The sequence below is a fragment of the Amia ocellicauda genome, chromosome 1 (genome assembly GCF_036373705.1).
Source record: "Amia ocellicauda isolate fAmiCal2 chromosome 1, fAmiCal2.hap1, whole genome shotgun sequence".
Taxonomy (NCBI): Eukaryota; Metazoa; Chordata; class Actinopteri; order Amiiformes; family Amiidae; genus Amia; species Amia ocellicauda.
Window position 1 is genome coordinate 43,281,236 of NC_089850.1, and position 21,981 is coordinate 43,303,216.

General features: G+C 36.9%; 1 protein-coding gene across 6 annotated transcripts in view; it reads left to right on the forward strand.

Moving 5' to 3' along the window:
* Window positions 1–3,417: 3,417 nt before the first annotated feature.
* The window catches only part of plcb1 (phospholipase C beta 1), a 172,754-nt gene continuing 154,190 nt past the window's right edge, over window positions 3,418–21,981 (forward strand). For 2 of the 6 annotated variants that reach the window (XM_066705824.1, XM_066705832.1), the window contains exons 1-2: window positions 3,422–3,765; window positions 7,941–8,018. In XM_066705824.1, the coding sequence (XP_066561921.1) occupies window positions 3,667–3,765; window positions 7,941–8,018 (177 nt within the window). In that variant the 5' untranslated portion in view covers window positions 3,422–3,666. Of the gene's footprint in view, window positions 3,766–7,940; window positions 8,019–21,981 lie in introns of all 6 variants that reach the window. The other 4 variants (XM_066705840.1, XM_066705849.1, XR_010816962.1 and 1 more) reach the window with 3 other exon arrangements.

A 21,981-nucleotide genomic window follows, 5' to 3' on the forward strand; every position in this document is an offset into this window, starting at 1 on the left:
AAAAAATCATAAATAAATAAACACATTTAAAAATCCTGATTTTCAAAGCCAAAGCAAAGTGTTTCCTAAAATTGTGTGTATTATCTACAGTATTCTTTTGGACCTTGTGACTTCCCCACAAGGACCTGAAGACAGTTAACACTTTTAAACCAAAAAAAAAAATGTATTTCAAAAATATCTTAAATTTTGAAAAAATTGTTTTAAACGTCCTATTAAATATATATTTTTTGTAAATTGAGGTAAGATGATAAAATCCTAATTAATGTGTAGGGGATGTACTAATTGTCCATACAATAAAGAGATTTTTCAACCACTTAAAGTCCACCTTAAATACCCTTATCTTACAGTTGCAGACTGCAGAGTTCATTTCCTTTTACCGCCTTTTCTAATAATATATGGATTTACTACAGTCCTGCATACTTCAGTATTTTTTTGAGCAGCAGTTGAACAATTACAAATAAGAACAATTTGAGTCTCCTACGTTCTTTATTTACACCTAACATTCTATTCTAAGGACAATAGTGAAGAAACAAAATAACATATATACTGTATCTTGTTTCTATGTTACTCACCAATATAATATGCTGCAGAGATAATAATGATAATGATGATGATGCTGATACATTTTGACAAGCTTCTTTGGTTTTGAAAACATGTTTTCTTTAATTACCTGCAAGTGTTTGGGACAGGTATTTCTCCCCATTGATTTTTACTTTCTTAAAGCACATAGGATTGCTGTTATTTGTTTCTCAATGGCATTATCTTTCTCACCACCTGTACTTGTGTATTGGGAGCTTTAGGTAAAGGTCACGGAGATGTGTAAAAGTAATCACATCTTAAAATATCAACAACAAGCTAACATCAAACAGCATCTATTTCAGTCTTTTCTGATACTCCATATTATTTCTGGCTTACCTTTAAGAAGTCAGTATTACATTGTCAATTCCCAGGAGACTTGTCATTTGAAAAACTCAAATTACAAAATCATACAATAAGTACTATACATTTATGGTATGTGTGGTTGTTGCATTAATGTAATTTACAGGGAATTTGAACAATCATGTATATCATGCATTAAAATAGGATTACGCTGAAATCTAAATCTCAAAATATCTGAGCATTCAGACAATGTAACTGATAGATATAAAATATAGTATGTATGTATGCATGCATGTAAGTTTGTATTTGTTTGTTTTACCACTTCTATCTTGAAGACTTGTTGCTAATATGTATTGTCATTGTTGCCTTATATAGATTTTTACTATGTGGTGTGGTATGAATGAGACGAATGCTGTGATTGTATTAACAATCACAGCATTCATTTCATGCTCATAAGGAGACCTTCTGCTAGTAATCATCTGATGGCTGAGTCACAGTTTAGGAGATATAAAACATCTTCATCATAACATCAAAGGCATTCAAAATTTTGAATATCTGGAAGTAGTTTTGAATCCATGACTGTCCTAAATAAGTGTAAAGATAACTAAAGAGGAGATTTAATTTGGTGTGGTTGTCAGACAGCTGGGTTGGGTGTTCCCTCACTTCACATCCTCCATTGTTATAGCCTTCATAGGTAATGGGAACATGTCATAATCTGGTGAACTCCACTGATTCACCTGTCATTTTGTCATTGAATCTGCCACCCTTTTGGTCAGCCATCTCAAAATATACTTAACAAATATTTTGCCTTGCGAGGTTAAGCTCAGTTTAAAGTCTGGTTCACTGTGACGCTGTACCGGATTAATCAGTTATTGATAATGAATGAATGAATTAATATATTGCCTTTCTTCTTTTACTTTTTTTTTGACATAACACATTTTATATTTCTTTCTGGAACTTAGTGTCCAGTAATTTACATATTAACTTTATCCTTAATTACCTGCATCCTCTCTTTTACTGAAGCTATTTATGTTCTGTTTCTGTTTTCATTGCATTTGTCTTCCTATTCATCATAAATCAACTGTTCCTCAAACCGCCAACATACACTAATCTGAATATTTATGTTGTTATATCCACTAATATGGAAAAGGAAGTAAACTACAATAGGAGGTGGCTATTTTCATATAGGTAAAGCTCATTTATATCTTTCATATAACAGTCTAAAGAGATCTTCAAATGAACACACAGGAAGACTATCTGAAGCCATTTGACAGCTTATAATAAACAAGACCCTAGAGATTTACTTCCATTTAGTACTCAGGGTTTTAAGTTTAATGACTTGCTTCCATCTGAGTACTTACAGTAGATACACTGATTTATTAATTTTAATATGAATGCTCATTTGACCATAGTGTTCAAATGATTTGGTCGCCAGGAAACATAAAGTACCAATCTAAAACATGTCCCTTTATATTGTGTACAGGTAGTAAAATCTGTTTGTGATAAATCCCATCTCAATGGGAAATCCACTGATTTCCATCAACACATGGCAATAAAGCACATTTTCTGAAATACAGCAATAGCAAATGCCACTCATATTGTGCAAAACAATCACCACTGGTGAAAACTCAGTGACCAGTCACAGGGACTGTGCTGGGACCCTGTATGCAATAACATGCTCAGTCATATTCAATTAACATAACTATGTTTTGGGCAATATCTTAGTTTCCTCTATACGAACAAATATAGTATAAATGTACAGCAAGACTGTAGATCAAGTGTCGGTTAAGGTTTGTACCCAAAACAGATGCCTTGCCATATTGGCCACCACAGTTTGCCAACCCAAGGCAGCCTAGGGCCACTGCAGTATCAGTTAAATCAGTGGGCGATCAGCTTCATGCAGGCAATCAACAAAGTTACCGACCTTTCAATACAGCCTTGGTACTGTGACTAGGACAGTTGTTTAACAATAGTGCAGGAAGATATTGCAGGCTTTAATATATAATTGAATACATATATATCAATCCCAATAGTGCACACATAATGCAGCTCTTTACCATATAATAAGACCACACATTTCAAAACACAAAAACACTGTGAGTGTACACATACAGTGACTGTGTGATGATGAAAAAAATAACAGATGAAGCGTATTATGTACCAAAGTGGACATATGACATAGCAGACAAAATAGATAATATACCAAAGTGGATATATCATATATCAGACAATACCAATCATATACCAAAATATGGCATCAATATCAATCATATACCAATATAGCAGAAAAAAAGAAATCATACACCAAAGTGGATATATCATATAGCACACAATGATTTAGTCATGATGTATCCACTTTATGTTCTTCTCTGCTATAAGAAATATGCATATACATGGCATTTGTTCGTATGGGATTGAACAGCCCCTCATACATGTATGCAGAGGACTTGGTCCCGCACTAGGAGGCGCTCGGGTCCATGAGCCGGGGAGCGGCGCGGCGCGGCGGGGCTCAGAGCGGAGACGGGCTCCGGGGCTCCGGGTGCAGCTCCTCTCTCTCGTCCATAGGGACCGCATCGCTGCCCGCCTCCGCCTCCGTCTTGCCTCAGTCTTGAGCAGCGGCGGCCACTATGAAGACCAGCGCGTCAGCGCAGTAGACACGCTCTCGTATTGTGCGGCTGCTGCTTTCACCCAAAGCCTGATTTAGGCTTCTTGACAATTGAAATAATAAAAAAACATCAACCTATAATTTCTCCGTTTTCCTCTCGGCCGGGACGTGTAAATGTGTAAATGGCTGGGGCACAGCCTGGAGTTCATGCTCTGCAGCTCAAACCGGTCTCCGTCCCCGACAGCCTGAAGAAGGGCAGCAAATTTATGAAATGGGATGATGTAAGTATGCCCGGCTTCAAAACGTGTCTTGTTGTATGACTGTTGGTGTTTGCCTGTCTTCTCCATATCGGACGAGAAATCACTGGAAGTTGTGGGAACAAGTGTGGTAGCCAGAATGGTAGTCATATAGAGATCCAGATACATTTCTCCGTTACTAGTGACCATGTGGAGGGATGAGGCTGTATATGGGTTTGCATGCCTGATTTATGATTCATGTCGTGTGTCTGGGCTGCAAATGGTTCGACAAAAATCAAAAGAAAACAGAAGAAAAAACAGACTAGAATAAAGACATCCTCCTAATTGGCACGCTCTTGACTAATAATGTGTGTGCAATGTAATCTGTTTATAGTTATGCGACACGAGTTTAATTACTTAATTATTTAAGAAACTAAAAATTGTATTTATTCTGAGTGTCACGAAAACATGCAACAGAATATCGGATAAGGAAATAAATGATAGTACTGGAAATATATAGCATACATTTATCATAATCATATTGTGGTGTAATATATATTTAAAAAGCTTAGTGTTGTTACATGATCATCTAAACTTTTTACTTTTTTTTTTTACTGCTGTAGATACAATGACTGCAGTAACCCATTAATCTCATTGCTTTTTCTGGAAAATTGTAATTGTTTAGAAAGGAACAGCCATTTACTGCCATTATTATTATTATTATTATTATTATTATTATTATTATTATTATTATTATTATTTGTATTATGCTATTATATTAATATCTCTTGGGCTAAATACTAATACTACTACTAATGATACATTTTCTTTTTGTGAAACGATGCCCCCTTTTAAGGTATAAAGGATTGACAAGTAACATTAAACTGATGGCGTGTACTGTAAACTTATGTCTTCGCCTTTTATTCCAATGTGAGTAGACCACTGCTTTCTAAATTGATAGTCATATATGCTGTTTTGGCCTCCATAAAGCTTTTAAATCTCATTTAAATCAGACTATGGATATCAACAAGTAACACCCCTCTGCTGTCAATATTTGCTTGGAAAATGATCATGTGGTGATCTAAACACCTTTTCAGAAAACCATACCCATATCTACCATAACCGTAGATGCAAATGTTTACATTGGTTTGGCAATTCTGTCTGGCAAAACATTGAGTGTGCTGTATAAGACTGGAACGTTGTAGCTGCTAAGACATGTTATTGTGTCATGTCTGCAAAAAGACATCATTAATTTGGGGTAGGGGGGCTTCATTTTTAACATTAGCGCAGAACAAAGCACTTATTGTTACCTGGAGGATTTAGTGACAGTGTGTTACCAGCAGCTATAGAGCCTGGGGATTATTTTCTAGGATGCTGTAGTCCACAGTTTAGCGAATCACTCTGTCAAGCAAGTGTGTGATGTTCAGTGGCAAAGCACCCGCTCTGGGCTTTCAACTGATCCAAGGACCGCCAAGATTTGAGAAAATAGGGTTTACTTCCCAAGGCATCAACTCCAGCTTGATTTAACAAACCTTGAAAAGAAATAAAAATCGAGAGAGGAAAAAAGCAAAGTTTGCTGTTGAACGATTGTGGTTTATTTGATGTTAGCAAATTGTTTTTTTTGCAATGATATCCTTGCCTATATCTGCATTTTGGTGAGATGCACTGTAGCTGACTGTATTCAGAACCCAATCTAGTGTTACACAGACATTCCCATATCCATACTTATGTGTACTCAGTTTTGTTCTTTGATGTTGTGTTGAAATTGATACATTGGGCAAGTGCAGGTGGGATAAAACCAACAAAATGTTAATCTTGATACCACTTTTGACATACTTACATTAGAAACTGTGTCCTCCAATATCTGTATATTTGTATAAAATTACAATTTGTCAGAAAGAGTGTAGTATAGAGATATTTGAAAAGAAAAAAAATCAATCAGGGAACATCTATAATTAACTGTTTAAACCTGGTTTTGCAACCTGTACTTTGAAGGGGATTGTAACATTCTTTTTACATTATGAATAATCTAAAGATGTCAAGAAAAGGAAATACAATCATTGCAACATGTTACATTTTCTTAATTTCATCTACAAGTGAAGAAAAACAGAACAGAACAGAACACATTTTATAAACATTAAAAAAAAAACATTTTCATGGTCACATCCTATTAGAGTCAGTAATTTACACATATGGAGTAAGAATGTGAGAATTTAGTTATTTTGTATCCTTCTGGGATTCCTGGAAAACAGAAAGATGCAATCATATCTAAAGTAAACAAGCATTGCAAGGGATCTGTGCAAAGTGGTTTCAGAGTTTGCTATAAACGTTACAATCAGTAGTCTGTCTGACCTGAAACGGAACTTGTTTTTTGTATTAAAAGTGCATATAACTGTTGGTCAACCTTTCATGCTCCACCAACTCTTGCCTGGAGAAATTAAACTAAACAAGCTTTCTAATTAAGGTTAACCAGGGTCTTTACTTCCTAAAGTAAATTCTCATTTACATTTTTTAATAAATGCCTGGTTTACTTTATATTTCCTTTGCTTTTTGTCTGCCAACATAGCTTTCTTCCATGCTTTTTTTTCTCGTTCTTTGACTATATTCAACTTTTATCCTGATATGTCTTGGTAAGCTTCAAAGGCTACCTTGGACACATAAAAGGGATTTCTGGTACATATGTTCAGTGTCCATAGTGCTGATTTTGCCTTTTCACTGTTACAATTACATTTTCATCTTACAGTACATTTAGATTTAAGTCAGTTTTCCAAGTACATGTTCATTCCAACAGCTTCCTTAATACATTCCTATAAACATACATTTTGTGAAAAATGTCACTTAAGTATAGAAATCCTTAGTTTGTTCTAATTGTAACATTACAAGGTTTGCCAAAATCTTCATCTGTTTAAATGCACACACACACAAACAAATGTATATCTATATCTACATCTATATATTGCTTTGGAGATATGCGTCAAATATTTTATTTTATTCTTATAGCACTCCTGATGAAATACTGTATGACACCTTGCTGCAGGGTGTGCTGTGATAAACCGTTCTCCCGTATGGCATTAAAAAACACAAATGGCTAATTAACAGTTATTGTGTCTCCACTCCCTCTCTCTCAGCATTTCAATCAAGTGAAGCAAGTCCTTCTGATTTCATAATAATCTGTGCTTATAATGTTGACAGTCAGAAGCTTTGCCATGAATTATCGCACTTATTGGTTGCCATGGAAACTGCAATGCTTTAATTCTTCTTTCCTTTCTCAATATTAGCTGATACTTTTTTATTATATTTTTCTCAAACCATTAAAACACAGAATAGTGGTGGGCTAATTTCACGTGTCTTCCTTCAGCTAAAAATAGGAAACAGTCTATATCTGATGCATTATGGCAAAGGTCCACTTCATTGAGACTATATTGTGCATCCTCACACATAAATACAAATGATTCAGTCAACCATGAATCATACTTGCACAACCACCAAAAACACATTCTTTATAAATTACAATAAAAAGTTAATATGCATTTTATCTTACATCCTGCTGTTATGTGTAAATAAATGTTCTCTCTTTTCTATCAGTATAAGCCGTCTGTACAGTTGCATGCAGCATTCAAAAAGCTAAACCACATTCAAAATCATACGTTGTACCTATTTTGAAGGTTTGAAGAATTTAGCTGTCTTTACATAGAGCTCTAGAGTCAGACCCTGTCTTGACAAAGGACAATATGTATTGAACCTATAGTAATATATCATAACATTGATCTAAACCACATCTAATAGATATGAACAGATTATATAAATTATAGATCTCTGGGAATTTGAGAAGTTTGTCTTGAAAAAAATCTGTGAGTATTACATCTGAAGTATAGGCTTTGAAATTGATGGTTATTACCCAGATTTATGATATCACCTCCTTCTGGATCTTCAATAGAGCAACAAGCTGAGAAGGATAAGCTGGTGGCTTTCAGTGATAGTTGGCAAGGCGTGAGGATATTGTTATTTTAACAGGAACACTCCTCTCTGGAGGGTGCGGTACCACGGAAAGCTGCTGGGAAAAAGGCTCCATAAATGTTTTGGCATTGATTTGAGTCTACCTTCTAGTGCTTTACCATGTGTAACCCCCCCCCCCCCCACCAGTTCTACTCATTAATAAACCTACAGGGCTAAAGACAGTTTTGAGAGGATTTTGTATTAACTTTTTTTTGTGTTGCTAGGACTCAACCACCGTGACCCCAGTGACCCTAAGAGTGGATCCACAAGGATACTTCCTGTATTGGACTGATCAGAATAAGGTAAGACTTACAGACTTCTGACATTCAGTCTTTCTGTCTTAGTTTTTAAACATCGTTGCATGCATAGACACCCTAAATTATGCATTGCAAAGTAGTGACAGATCTTAGTACTTACAAAATAGGAAAAAGACAGCTTCTCAGTATAAAAAATGCATATAACCTTGTAATTATTGGAACTATAATGCTTTACATCATGGCAACATCTTTGTTAATTTCAGTTTTATTTTATTGATACTGGCTGAAGAGCGGCTCTTTAACCTGCAGCATCATTCATTTTCAGTTCTTGCACCTTATACAATAATTTCTGTTAGTAACATCCATGTATTATACTACTAACCTACCCGATAGATATATATTTTCCTTTTGTACATGTTTGCAGGAGATCTTATCAAGATACAGCTTTGCTATGTAAAGTCAGAACCATTAGATCGAGCTCAGCAAAACAATTACAATAGAAATTCTATGTTTATTTATTATTTATTTATTTAGTTACGTTCTTTGCCGAAATGCTGCAGAAACCTGTAAATGAGATTACAGTATTAGCCTCCTACTCCTGTACTCAGCAGTTAGCGGGGGATGCTTGTTTGGCTCCCAGTGTGACATATTGGCAAGGGAAATTCAAGGGGAAAGAAGACTTGTGTCTCAGTAGTTGAAATTACCCTCAGACCATTTGCTGAAACAATCTGTTAGAAATTAAAGGCAGTGAAAAAGATTATGTAAAGCAGAAATTAATCATGCACATGAACAATATGAAAACATTTCTAAAACTCGTCGTATTTGGCTTTAAAGTCTTACATCGCTTGTGTTTTTATCAGATTGAAGACCTTGTAGGTATTATGTAAGACCCAGTAGCCCAATTGGAATAACACAACCTGATTCACACACTTCTTAAAGAGTAAACAGAAGAGAAGTAAATTTAGCGATCAGAAAGAAAACTACAGTGTGCATTTGCCGCAGATGACAAGACAGATGTAATATCACACATATGTGTGAAATAATGTTTTGCTTACTCAAAGTCCAATAAGGGTCATATAATATCCCAAATCTTACCATAATCCTATTATTAAAGAAAACATGTATACAGTTGACTATTTTTTGGTGTTATTTTTGTTGATGTTGCTGATGTTGTTTTTTAACAAACACAGGAAACAAGAAAAAAGGATTTGGACAAACTTATTTTTAATAATAAATTATCAGTCAATTCATTCATTTTCAATAAATATTACATCCAATACAGATTTACAGTGAGTCGGAGCATCACATTATTATTATTATTATTATTATTAGTAGTAGTAGTAGTAGTGGTAGTAGTAGTAGTAGTAGTAATATTTAACCATTGCCTCCTAACGATGAAGGAAAGTGGAATGGACAAATGGGGGTCTCCATCATTTAGACCAGTAAGAATGATGTGAGGTGTCATTTCTGTGACCATTCCAGTAATCCAGAATTGACAGGAATAAATACTGATTAAAAAGTTATATATTAAACACTTTAAATTACATTATGACATCATTCTGTATTTTTTGTCTCAAAGGAAGCCCTGAAAAAATCTCAGTCATGCCATGTAATACATAGACAAATAAAATGTAATCACATAGCAGTGCTTTATTAAAAAAAGGGCAATCTTCTGAAAACTCTATCAATAGTGATTAGGAATGTGGATAATCCCAGTATTAAATCCTACTTCAAAGTACAGATGACTGGATAGAAAGATAAAACTACGGTGTGTGAAGTATTTGTTACTGAACTGTAACCTTGATTAAAAACTATTTTGTTATTCATGATTTGTTCGTTTCTTTAAACATTTTAGTTTTAATAAAAACATGTATTTCAGATTGTGTAACAGGCGGATCTCTTCTGTCTTCTATTGGAATCCTTACATGGTCAAATCAAAGATATATTGGGATATGACAAGATGCATTTATAAATGTGAGTGCTCAGGCTACATTATCCAGATGATTGCCAAATTCGCTAAGGTAAAAGGAGGCTCTCAATTTGGGGGGAGAAGTGGCATTTCCATGCTAGGCTCAAATGCGGGATGAACCTTATTATAAATGCAGGTCACTGTATTGCTAAATTTAAAGAGGTACATACTTATGCCTATACGTTAAAAGCTAAATTTTTCATAATGAAGTTAAGTACATAGAAGACTAATGGAATCTTGACAGGTTCACTGGCATAATTTTCCTGGCTTTTTATGGATGTCTAAGTAACTATTATTTTGAATAGAATAGGGATCAAATGTACAATTGTCTTGGGAAGTAAGACAGCCATCAGGATGCTTTATGAACGTACAGTTATGCGGATTTTAAATGATAGTGTTATTTTTGTTGATGTTGCTGATGTTGTTTTTTAACCAACACAGGAAACAAAAAAAAAAGGATTTGGGCAAACTTATTTTAAATAATAAATTATCCGTCAATTCATTCATTTTCAATAAATATTACATCCAATACAGATTTACAGTGAGTTGTAGCATCACATTATTATTATTATTATTATTATTATTATTAGTAGTAGTAGTAGTAGTAGTAGTAGTAGTAGTAGTAGTAGTAGTAGAAGTAGATGTAGTAGTGAAATAGAATAGAGAATAAGTGTCTATTGAGGTTAATGGACTGGCTTTCTTTTGCTTGACAAAAGAAGGAATGGTAGCTATTTATCATACAATTTCAGAAAGAAAAAACATTACTCATATAAATATTATTCAGGAAGAAGTAATGAAAAGGAAGGGAGTATATACTTTAGGCTTGTTTGTATTGCTGATATTTCCATTATACAGTATTCCTGCAGTTATTCATTATTTCCTTCCTATTTCCTTTTGCTTCCTTGAGATTTCTAACACTTCAGACCATGTGATATGTAGGCCCTCATTTTCAGTATTTGAAAAGATCAAAGGACATAGCAGCTCATTTATTAATGTATGATCTCTATTATCAGAACAGACAATTGTGACTTTTTTCAACTGTGACTTTAAATCCCTGTTTATTAGCCGAAACATCAACCAATCGTCTAAACCTAACATATGAATGTAGATAAATATGCTATGTGAGCACAGCAAATTAAAGTGGTACTAATGAACCGCATCTGTCATTGTGCCATTGATTGTGCAGCAGCTCACGCTTTGGGCTTCAGTTCTGTATTGGTGTTGTGGTGGAAAATTGGCGACGCTCCTGTGATCCTGGATCTTGCCAGTGCCGCTCAGCCTCCCCACTGCAAGTAGAAAAGAGCAGTGCAAGTTCATGGAAGCACAAGAAGAGTTATTATGTGGCCCAGCTGTTTAAAGTCTGTATCCAAAGTGAAGGATGAGGCCAACATCCTGGAGATGGCTGTTTTCAGTCAAGCTGGGTGTGCTAACTGCTTGACTGAGATTGGCTCCCTACTGACAGTGTAGTGTCTCCAGGATGGGGTGGAGTGCATTCAGCTAGAAAATGCTCTATCTTGTTTGTGCAGCATCAGTAGGAGCTGTCTAACCTGTCACTTCAGATACTCTTATTTCTGAATTCAATGTACTAAAAAACTAAAAAAATATATATATCCTGAAAGTTCTAATTGAATTACCATTTGTGATTCTAAAATGGAGCTATACAAGGGCAAAATAACATTATTATTCGCTTTATTTCGATATTTTAGTACTCTTGGATGAAGTGAAATCTGGATCAGTTCCTTTACTGAGTTTGAATCCTTTCTGTTGATTATTTCCATTAGCCTTGAAGGTACAATATAACATAATATAATATAAATGGATGTAGTTCATTTATGAAGCAAGACTTCCATAAGACTTCTTAAATACAATTGAAACTGTGCATACTGCTTTGGACATGTATTAAATTATCTCTAGAAAAACCTTGCTGGCTGTAGGATGGTACTGTGGATAAATATAAAAATAGAAATAAATGTTTACAAGCAGGTTATTCTCATTTAAAGAGATCATCAATATTTTTAAAAAACCTACACATTTCTATAGCACTCAATAAACTTCCGAAAGTACTAGATACAGTGAGGGAAAAAAGTATTTGATCCCCTGCTGATTTTGTAAGTTTGCCCACTGACAAAGAAATGATCAGTCTATAATTTTAATGGTAGGTGTATTTTAACAGTGAGAGACAGAATAACAACAAAAAAATCCTGAAAAACGCATTTCAAAAAAGTTATACATTGATTTGCATGTTAATGAGGGAAATAAGTATTTGACCCCTTCGACTTAGTACTTGTTGGAAAAACCGTTGTTGGCAATCACAGAGGTCAGACGTTTCTTGTAGTTGGCCACCAGGTTTGCACACATCTCAGGAGGGATTTTGTCCCACTCCTCTTTGCAGATCCTCTCCAAGTCATTAAGGTTTCGAGGCCGACGTTTGGCAACTCGAACCATAAGCTCTTTCCACAGATTTTCTATGGGATTAAGGTCTGGAGACTGGCTAGGCCACTCCAGGACCTTAATGTGCTTCTTCTTGAGCCACTCCTTTGTTGCCTTGGCTGTGTGTTTTGGGTCATTGTCATGCTGGAATACCCATCCACGACCCATTTTCAATGCCCTGGCTGATGGAAGGAGGTTCTCACCCAAGATTTGACGGTACATGGCCCCGTCCATTGTCCCTTTGATGCGGTGCAGTTGTCCTGTCCCCTTAGCAGAAAAACACCCCCAAAGCATAATGTTTCCACCTCCATGTTTGACGGTGGGGATGGTGTTCTTGGGGTCATTCCTCCTCCTCCAAACACGGCGAGTTGAGTTGATGCCAAAGAGCTCGATTTTGGTCTCATCTGACCACAACACTTTCACGCAGTTCTCCTCTGAATCATTCAGATGTTCACTGGCAAACTTCAGACGGGCCTGTACATGTGCTTTCTTGAGCAGGGGGACCTTGCGGGCGCTGCAGGATTTCAGTCCTTCACGGCGTAGTGTGTTACCAATTGTTTTCTTGGTGACTATGGTCCCAGCTGCCTTGAGATCATTAACAAGATCCTCCCGTGTAGTTCTGGGCTGATTCCTCACCGTTCTCATGATCATTGAAACTCCACGAGGTGAGATCTTGCATGGAGCCCCAGACCGAGGGAAACTGACAGTTATTTTGTGTTTCTTCCATTTGCGAATAATCGCACCAACAGTTGTCACCTTCTCACCAAGCTGCTTGGCGATGGTCTTGTAGCCCATTCCAGCCTTGTGTAGGTCTACAATCTTGTCCCTGACATCCTTGGACAGCTCTTTGGTCTTGGCCATGGTGGAGATTTTGGAATCTGATTGATTGATTGCTTCTGTGGACAGGTGTCTTTTATACAGGTAACGAGCTGAGATTAGGAGCACTCCCTTTAAGAGAGTGCTCCTAATCTCGGCTTGTTACCTGTATAAAAGACACCTGGGATCCAGAAATCTTGCTGATTGATAGGGGATCAAATACTTATTTCCCTCATTAACATGCAAATCAATTTATAACTTTTTTGAAATACGTTTTTCTGGATTTTTTAGTTTTTATTCTGTCTCTCACTGTTAAAATACACCTACCATTAAAATTATAGACTGATGATTTCTTTGTCAGTGGGCAAACGTACAAAATCAGCAGGGGATCAAATACTTTTTTCCCTCACTGTATCAGACACTCTTATGTACATCCGGACCAGGCATACATTTACTTTGTAGTGTAGAATTTTATAGTGTGTGTTCCAGGTTCTATTTAGGAAATCAGTCACACTCCAATATACAGGGTTTTTTTATGAGTTAAATGATTTATGTAGCGGCTCCTGTCTGGCTACAATGAGTTCTTATAATTTTGTTTGGTTGTTACTTGAGCAGCACGTTAAATGGATTCAGTGCAGCTTTTGCAGAAGTCAGGTGTAAACCAGAATATCTATTTTTTTAAGGTGACACATATTTTCCCATTTTCCCTAGAATGTTTTGAATGATTCAAGAAATGCATCACTTAGTACATGTCAACAAATGGCAACTCTGCTTAAAACTAGAAGTGAAACCCACCCTTTTTCCCAATTGTTTTCTGCAACACTTTTCTGTTATCATCTGTGCTATGTTGTTAAAATTAGCAGAGCACTAAGGGCAATCCTTGGTTGTAATGGTGAAGAATAAGTCAAAACATTTACCCATGATCAAGCATGTCAGTAATCAAGACCTTTCCAAGGCCGACGAACTGTATAATAACCACTGCGGGAAAAAAACGCGAAGCTTGACAGTGCTGACAAATATGAGTTCAGGTGTGATTGGTCTACACATTTTGTGCTTTTTAATTAGTAGGCAATTTGTTTTGACTTAAAATGCTTCATGGACATCCTTTATACCATAGCCCTTTGAGACCCATCTTCTTGTTCAAAGGCGTGCTGTCGTAATGCGATAAACAGCTTAAAGGAATCATTTCCCAAACTGTCTGTTTTAAATGTGTTACACCTTTGCAGAAAAAGCCTACACATCCTATTGAAAAGCCTGAGTAAACTGAGCCTTACATGCGTAACTTCTAAAAACGTTTTGTACGCTATAAAAGTTTCTTCTGGTCCATCTATTCACCAATCACTATTCTTGCTCCAATTTATTATTTCTTGGATACTACTGTGTGTTTTAACTGTGTTTGTGCTGCTATACTCAATTTGTATCTGGCCATGTGACAACCACACTGAATTGTTGCCAAGGCCATGAATCTGCATAGTAAAATAACTTATCGGAGAGAGAAATTCAGTTTAATGTCTGAGCACATGAAAATAGGACTGTATAATTAAAATAAATTGAAAGTGAAGCAACTGAAAAGTTTTGTGTTTTTGTAGTAAAGGGTAAGCTAACAATATTGCAACACACTGCATACTTCAGACAGCAAAAATGCAAGGTAGTCTTTCAGTAATCTACATTACTGACTAATTTTGTGATTTGTTTAAATTGCAAATCAGTACCTCCGTGAATATGGTGTGCAGATCAAAATGTGTCATGTTTTTAATAGCTCTCAATCTTTTTTATGACACTCCTAACTCTTCCATTTCTAGTCTTAAATGAGAAAATTATAATATATTTTATGTATAATGATATTATATAGTCTATACTTATCAATCATCTTTTTTTGGGGTCATAGTCATAACTAGCAGAACAGTTTATTCTTGTCAAGTGTCAACCAATGTATATTTTCATATTGTTTTTTTTTACATGAGTTAGGGGCTCACATAACTATTAATATGTTTTTCGGCAGCTTTTCATTGAGTAACATAATTGCTAGCCTTGTAAAGACCAAAGAGCAACATTTTGCTGTGTATTTAGTTGCTATTTTAATATTTGTGTTGCACTAATTTTTTTACACTAGTTAATACAAATTAAATATTAATTAAAAGGTTCTGAATTTATAATTAGCTTTTCATATATACATCCATCATTTCAACACTGAAAAAGGTAAAAAAAGATAGCATAACTAATCTCAATAATAGAAAAATATAATACAAATGTATGATATTGGTCTATGTCCAAAAACATACATAGTCGCATGTGATGTATGATGCAACTAATCATTCTATTTTGGCTTTGTATTCAACTCTTATTTAAAACAATCTAAAATGATGAGCAAATGAATTGCAATGTATTTATACATGTTTCTATTGCCACATATTAAATGGCTTATATAATAAATGTTCACCTCTCTTCCCTCAGGAGTGGGCAGTTATGTTTGCTATGTCCTCTCTGATTAATGCAATGGGCTTATGCTGCTGTCAGCTCAAATGAAGTGTGCAAAAAGTCCTTCTTCAAGAAAGATCTCTGATAACTGCAGAGATGCATGTGCCAAAATACATTCTACATCACCCTTTTATTTTTAATAATTTGGACTACCTATCAACATATTATTAAGTATATGGAAAATGCCAAAATGGTCTATGTCAAAACTGATGCCAGATGCATTAGGAGTGCTCCCAGTGGGTTTAAACACACTATCTGAAAAACTGGAACTTTGATGAAGGAACTTTATATTCATAATTACATTATTCATTACCGTTATTTTGCTCTGTGGAGAACCTGTGCAACATAAAATAAATATATACATCATTTTATGTTATGTATCATTAGTATTATTGTCTCTCTCTTACATATATATATATATATATATATATATATATATATATATATATATATATATATAGGCATACTAGATACAGTTGGTTCAATAAGTAGAGGTTAAATATTTAATGACTTTAATGTTCTGTAACAGACTGCTTTGACTTTTAGTAAATAGTTGAAGTATATGAGGGATCCATCTTAAGGTTATGACCAAACTTAATTAGGCCTTCTTAGGCATTCATATTTAAAAACGAAAGGATACATTGGGTCGTGATGCTTTTCTGTACCTCTAATACTTAATTGATATTGATCTTGAACAGGGGTTCTGAAATGTATTTGTGCTGAGCCATCTTTTTGTAAAAGGTTAGGTTTGCGATGACTCACCATTCGATACATGTGGAGAGAGTAGAGAATACATTCAGCCAATGGTGTTCAATATTGCTGGCAGTGGAAACACTTTATAGATAGGATCAGTCTTTACCATTATGATTTATAAGAGTGCGCTAAAGATTTACTCTTGGAAAAACAACCAATAACTATTACCTATTACCTTACCTATTCAAATACCATTTTTATGTATGTTTTAGCTGGTCATAGCTTTAGTCTGACTCAACATTAGACAGACTGGGTCTTAATATATGCTCTCTTTTTAAAGGTACAGTACTTACATTTCATATTACCTAAAGCTGACACAAGGTTCAAACAAGTACAGTGATTTGAATGGAAGAATCTGGAGTAATTAAGTTGCCCTGTTCAGGAGCACTTAACATTAACCTGAAGCTGACCACAGCCTGTCTCAGTTCAGAGCAAAGCTCTCTTGGGGTGGCAGTTTCTGTTCTGCCAATAAGGTTTCTTTGTGTACAGGAGTAGTCGGGAAGGGAGACTAAATACACTGCATTTTAAAATCATTTTTGGATTAACCCTTCTTTCACCATTTTTGCATTTACTGAGTGCATGTTATGAAACACTGTAACAGAAAAGATGCAACTTAACTGGGCTATTGTGTTGGAATGGACATACTATTAAGCAACATAGCTGTCTTATCTTGTCATCATATTTGATGTCAGTATACATATACATACTATTAAGTTATAAATATTAATTTTAACAATAATTAACATAGCCAATTAAGCAAAGTAGAATGAGACAGTAATTTGCTAAGATGAAAGAGCACTGTGTAAACCTGTTCGTCTCTAACAGCTGGTCTAAATAAACCAAACTCATCAGACCTTGCAGTCAGATTTGCATGATATTAAAATACGGTGGGTGTTAGCTAAGATGAAAGGTGACACGAAACGATGCACATATATTAGAAATGGGAGAGAGTAACTAACTGACTGTCACTGTTTTGAACAAAGACAACGGGCACATGCTTCTAACATTTGTATCTGTGCAAGATAATATTTGTTTTGTGGGCAGGCTATTCAAATACTTTTTTGAGAGCCAACAATCACACTGCAGTTTGTCTGTCAAGAGGATGCGTTCGCCTGGGGGAGTGTCAGTCCTGCTCACAATGCTCCCCATTTCAATTAGAAACTACATGTAATGGCAGGGCTGTCAGTGGCCTCACTAGCGCAAATACCGGTATTGATGATAAAATAATATTGGTCTTCCATTTGTACAATTGACTGATTTTACTGCTGAAGGGGGTTTAATAATAAACACCACAGGTCCCTCTGTACAATGTCTAAAGTGATATTTGCTACTGATAATTGAACTAGTGTGAGGCATTGTTTCAAGGTAGCAAGTACACAATGCAGAGAGAGAGAGAAAGAGAGCGATTTCTCTAACATAATTAAAATAATGTCAATAGGTTAACAGGATTTATAAAGCCCAGGCTTTATTGTCCATTATGACCTTAAGGGGCGAAAACATCTGTAGTTTTCTGAAAATAGCAATCAGAAGAAATTTAAATTCTGAGTAAAGTACCAGGACCAAGGATTTATGGTCATAGGATCATAGTCCTCAAAATGCTCTTATGGTTTTTCAAGATATTATTATTTTACTCAATTTCTTAGCAGATATCAAGGATATCACATTATTTTTTACATTTACACAGCTGGACAGTTACTGGAACAATCTAGGTATAGTACCTTGCTCAAGAATACAACATCAGTCCATCCACCAGGGATTAAACCCACAACCCTGTGCTCCAGGGTCCAGAGCCCTAACCACTACTCCATACTTCTGCTCTTAAACAAATGTGGACGGAGCTCCCCACTTGGGATTCAAACCTACAGCTCAAGCATTCAGTGCTCCCCGAATACTGTGTTACACTTGCTAGGCCAATCAGGTAGATATATCATTACTATATGTTTAGTAGAAATCTACAAGTTTTAACGTCACTGCTTTTATATTCTTTTTGTGTATTTCTTCAAGGCTTTTCTGTTTTTCATCATGACCACATTAATGTAATGAGAATGATATTATAAAAGGCATTTTCTTAAGAAGGTGAAAACTTGCCCTCTTTTCTTCCAAATTTATTATTATTATTATTATTATTATTATTATTATTATTATTTATTTTTTACCAGACACCCTTGTCCAGGGTGACTTACAAAATATAAGAGCAATACAAAGTGCAATAAAACAGTGCATTAATACAGTGCAATTAAAGGCATAATACATTTTACAAATTCCAATACAGATATACAGTAAACAATATATGAGGTCTTACATCCTAGATTGTAAAAACTGATAAGTGTAGACAAGATGTTAGGTCACAGTCAAAGGCCAGGGGCAAGTAAGGCAAGGCAAGTAGCATGACAAAATGTTGTATAAGTGCTATCTTACAGGAGAGTCAATGACTAAATTACAAGTACTGTCTTGAGTAAGCACCGGAATGAGGTCAGAGACTCTGCTGTTTTGACTTCAGTGGGCAGGTCGTTCCACCACTTAGGGGCCAGGGATGAGAAGCAGCGGCTCTGGAGGAACGGGAGTGGAGAGGAGGCAGAGTTAGTCTTTTGGCACCAGAAGACCACAGTGGTCTGGAGGGGATGTATGGAGAGACAAGTGTCTGAAGGTAACTTGGTGCAGTGTGGTCAAGACAGCGGTAGGTGAGGGTCAAAGTCTTGAACTGAATGCGTGCCGGTATCAGGAGCCAGTGGAGGGAGCGGAGCAGTGGAGTAGCGTGTGTGAATCAGGGCAGAGAGAATACCAGACGAGCCGCAGAGTTCTGGATGAGCTGGAGCGGCGGGTAGTAGTTGCAGGCAGGCCGGCAAGGAGGGAGTTGCAGTAGTCCAGGCCGGAGAGGACCAGTGACTGGACGAGCAGCTGAGTCGAGTAGTAGGTGAGGAAGGATCAGATTTGGCGTATATTTCTCAGGAAGAATCTACAGGTGTGTGTCAGCGTGGTGATGTGCTGAGTGTAGGAGAGCGAAGGATCGAGGGTGACTCCTAGGTTCTTAGCGGAAGAAGAGGGAGAGAGTGTCGTAGATTCCAAGGTGATCGAGATGGAGAGATCAGCAGAAGGTGAGGAAGAGTGGGGAAAAAAGAGGAGATCTGATTTGGAGAGGTTGAGCTTGAGGTGATGCGAGTGCATCCAGCCGGAGATAGCAGACAAATAGTAAGAGATGCGAGAGGGGATGAGAGGGTCAGAGGAGGGGAAAGACAGGAAGATCTGGGCATCATCTATGTAGAAATTGTAAGAGAAACCATGGGATTTGATGAGGGGGAGAGAACAGGAGGTGGCCCAGGATGAAGCCTTGTGGTACACCTGTGAGGAGAGGTTGGGGGGTGGATGAGGAACCTCACTATGTCACTTGGTGGGTCCCGTCGCTGAGGTAGGAGGAGAACCAGGTGAGAGCAGTTCCAGAGGTCAGCGAGGCAGGAGAGGAGGATGGAGTGATCAACAGTGTCAAATGCTGTGGAGAGATCAAGGAGGATGAGGACTGAGGAGAGGGAGGCCGCCTGAGCACAGCAGAGGGAGTCAGTGACTGCCAGGAGAGCCGTCTCAGTGGAGTGAGCTATGCGGAAGCCGGATTGCAGAGGATCAGGAAGTGAGTGATGGGAAAGAAATGCAGAGAGCTGACGGTGGACAGCACGCTCGAGGGTCTTTGAGAGGAAGGGGAGTAGGGAGACAGGGTGGTAGTTCTGAGGAGAAGTGGGGTCAAGGGTAGGTTTCTTGAGAAGTGGGATGACATTGGCTTGTTTAAATGCAGAGGGGAAACAGTCAGAGAGGGGAGGAGGAGGAGATGAAGGGGAGTAGATCAGGAGCAGTTGCTTGGAGGAGGCAAGTGGGGAGAGGGTCCAGGGCACACATTGTGGGTTTGTGACCTAGGAGGAGAGAGGAAAGTCTGAGAGAGGTGAGAATGAAGAAAAGGAAGCTTGATCGGAGGGAGACTTGGGCTGGATGGGAGAGGAGGGGGGACTATTGGAGGAGAAGAAGGAGGCAAAATCATCTACAGTGAGAGACAAGAGAGGGAGGTGGGGCGAAGAGGGAGGAGAAGGTGGAGAAGAGTTATATGTTAATAATGCTATTGCATGTAAAATATATAAATTAAGTCCATAAAGTCAGGTTTCTCAATCACAGAATGTGCCATTGAAAACTGTGGTGTTATTAATTACGGTGTAAATTGCTTTCTTTTAAATACTGTGCATAAAACCTACCCCTAATTATATTCAAATTAGAATGCTCTCACACAACCTCAATTTCAGTCTATATGCCTTTGACCTTCCTAAAGTAAGATTTCATGCACCTATAATTAATCTGAAACTGAATTTATGACCTGACAAGAGCCTAGCATTCCTACTGCCTCTCAACAATTAAACTGAGCTCTTGAAAGCATTAGCCTGTTTGTATGCTACATGCGTTAGAAGGATTTAACTGGGAGTGAAGTGAAATGTAGATGCTTATGGATTAGTTCTCACCACCTTTGATTCAGCTTGAGTTGTTTCTGAGCATGCTGTGTACTATTGTTTTCAGCTCAACTTGCTGCTTAAAGGACCATTTGTGATTAAAAAGGAAAGCAGTGGATCACAAATACTTGCCTATAACTTCCACAGCAATGTTTTGGTTTGGTCTAACCTGACCCCTTTTAAGAACTTTGCTGTGTATTTCCCTTTTCACTATGGACTGCATAATTAATTGACCATTCAATGAACCACAGGGTGCTATTCAAAGAATTAATTTGCACAGCAGTAAGAGTTAATTATTTACCCGTTGTACAAGAGTTTAAACCAGTGTTGTTGTTGTTTTTACATACAATGTTGAAAAAATCTAAACTAGAAATTAAATATCTGAAGATATCTGTATTTGCAGTAGTTTTTGCTTAAATTATTATTGGGTCTGTATTCATATATTTGGTAGTATGTAGCTTAGTATCAGTTGTAGTGTGTAGATTAAGTTAAGCATTCAAATTGACTTTAGGATTATTGTGCACACATGATAGAGGTTTGTAGCAGTAGTATACAATCATGTATGTTAGTGCCCATGATAGAAGTATATGTCTCTGACTGTTCTGACCATTGAGAGGCTTACAATCAGACGTAGAGTTACCATCATAATTCCTGCAAGTAGTCCAACTAGCTCAACCCCAGTGTAAAATCCACATACTGCTACTTACCGGGTTCTTATAATTTTGCAGTGCATGTAGAACAGAACAGAAAAGGGCAAGAGTTGAATTGAAGCACTTTCTTTTAAACAGACTTCTCCCCATACCTCTGCAAAGATCGATATAAACAGTCGGCGTTTCTCCAAGCTCAGTCGAGCAACACTTGAAGTTCGCATGGCTGCATATCATCTGCCAACCTTCACTTCAAGATCGTAATAAGTCCGCAGAAGCATATTTAAAATGATGTATACAACCAGTGAAACGAAAACAAATGAAAGCAATACAATTTAAGAGATGGGGCAGGGAGGACAAGGACATCATCTCCTTCACAGCATACACGTGAACTACACTGCTCTCAATGCACACCTCCCTAGAGAGCATTCAAC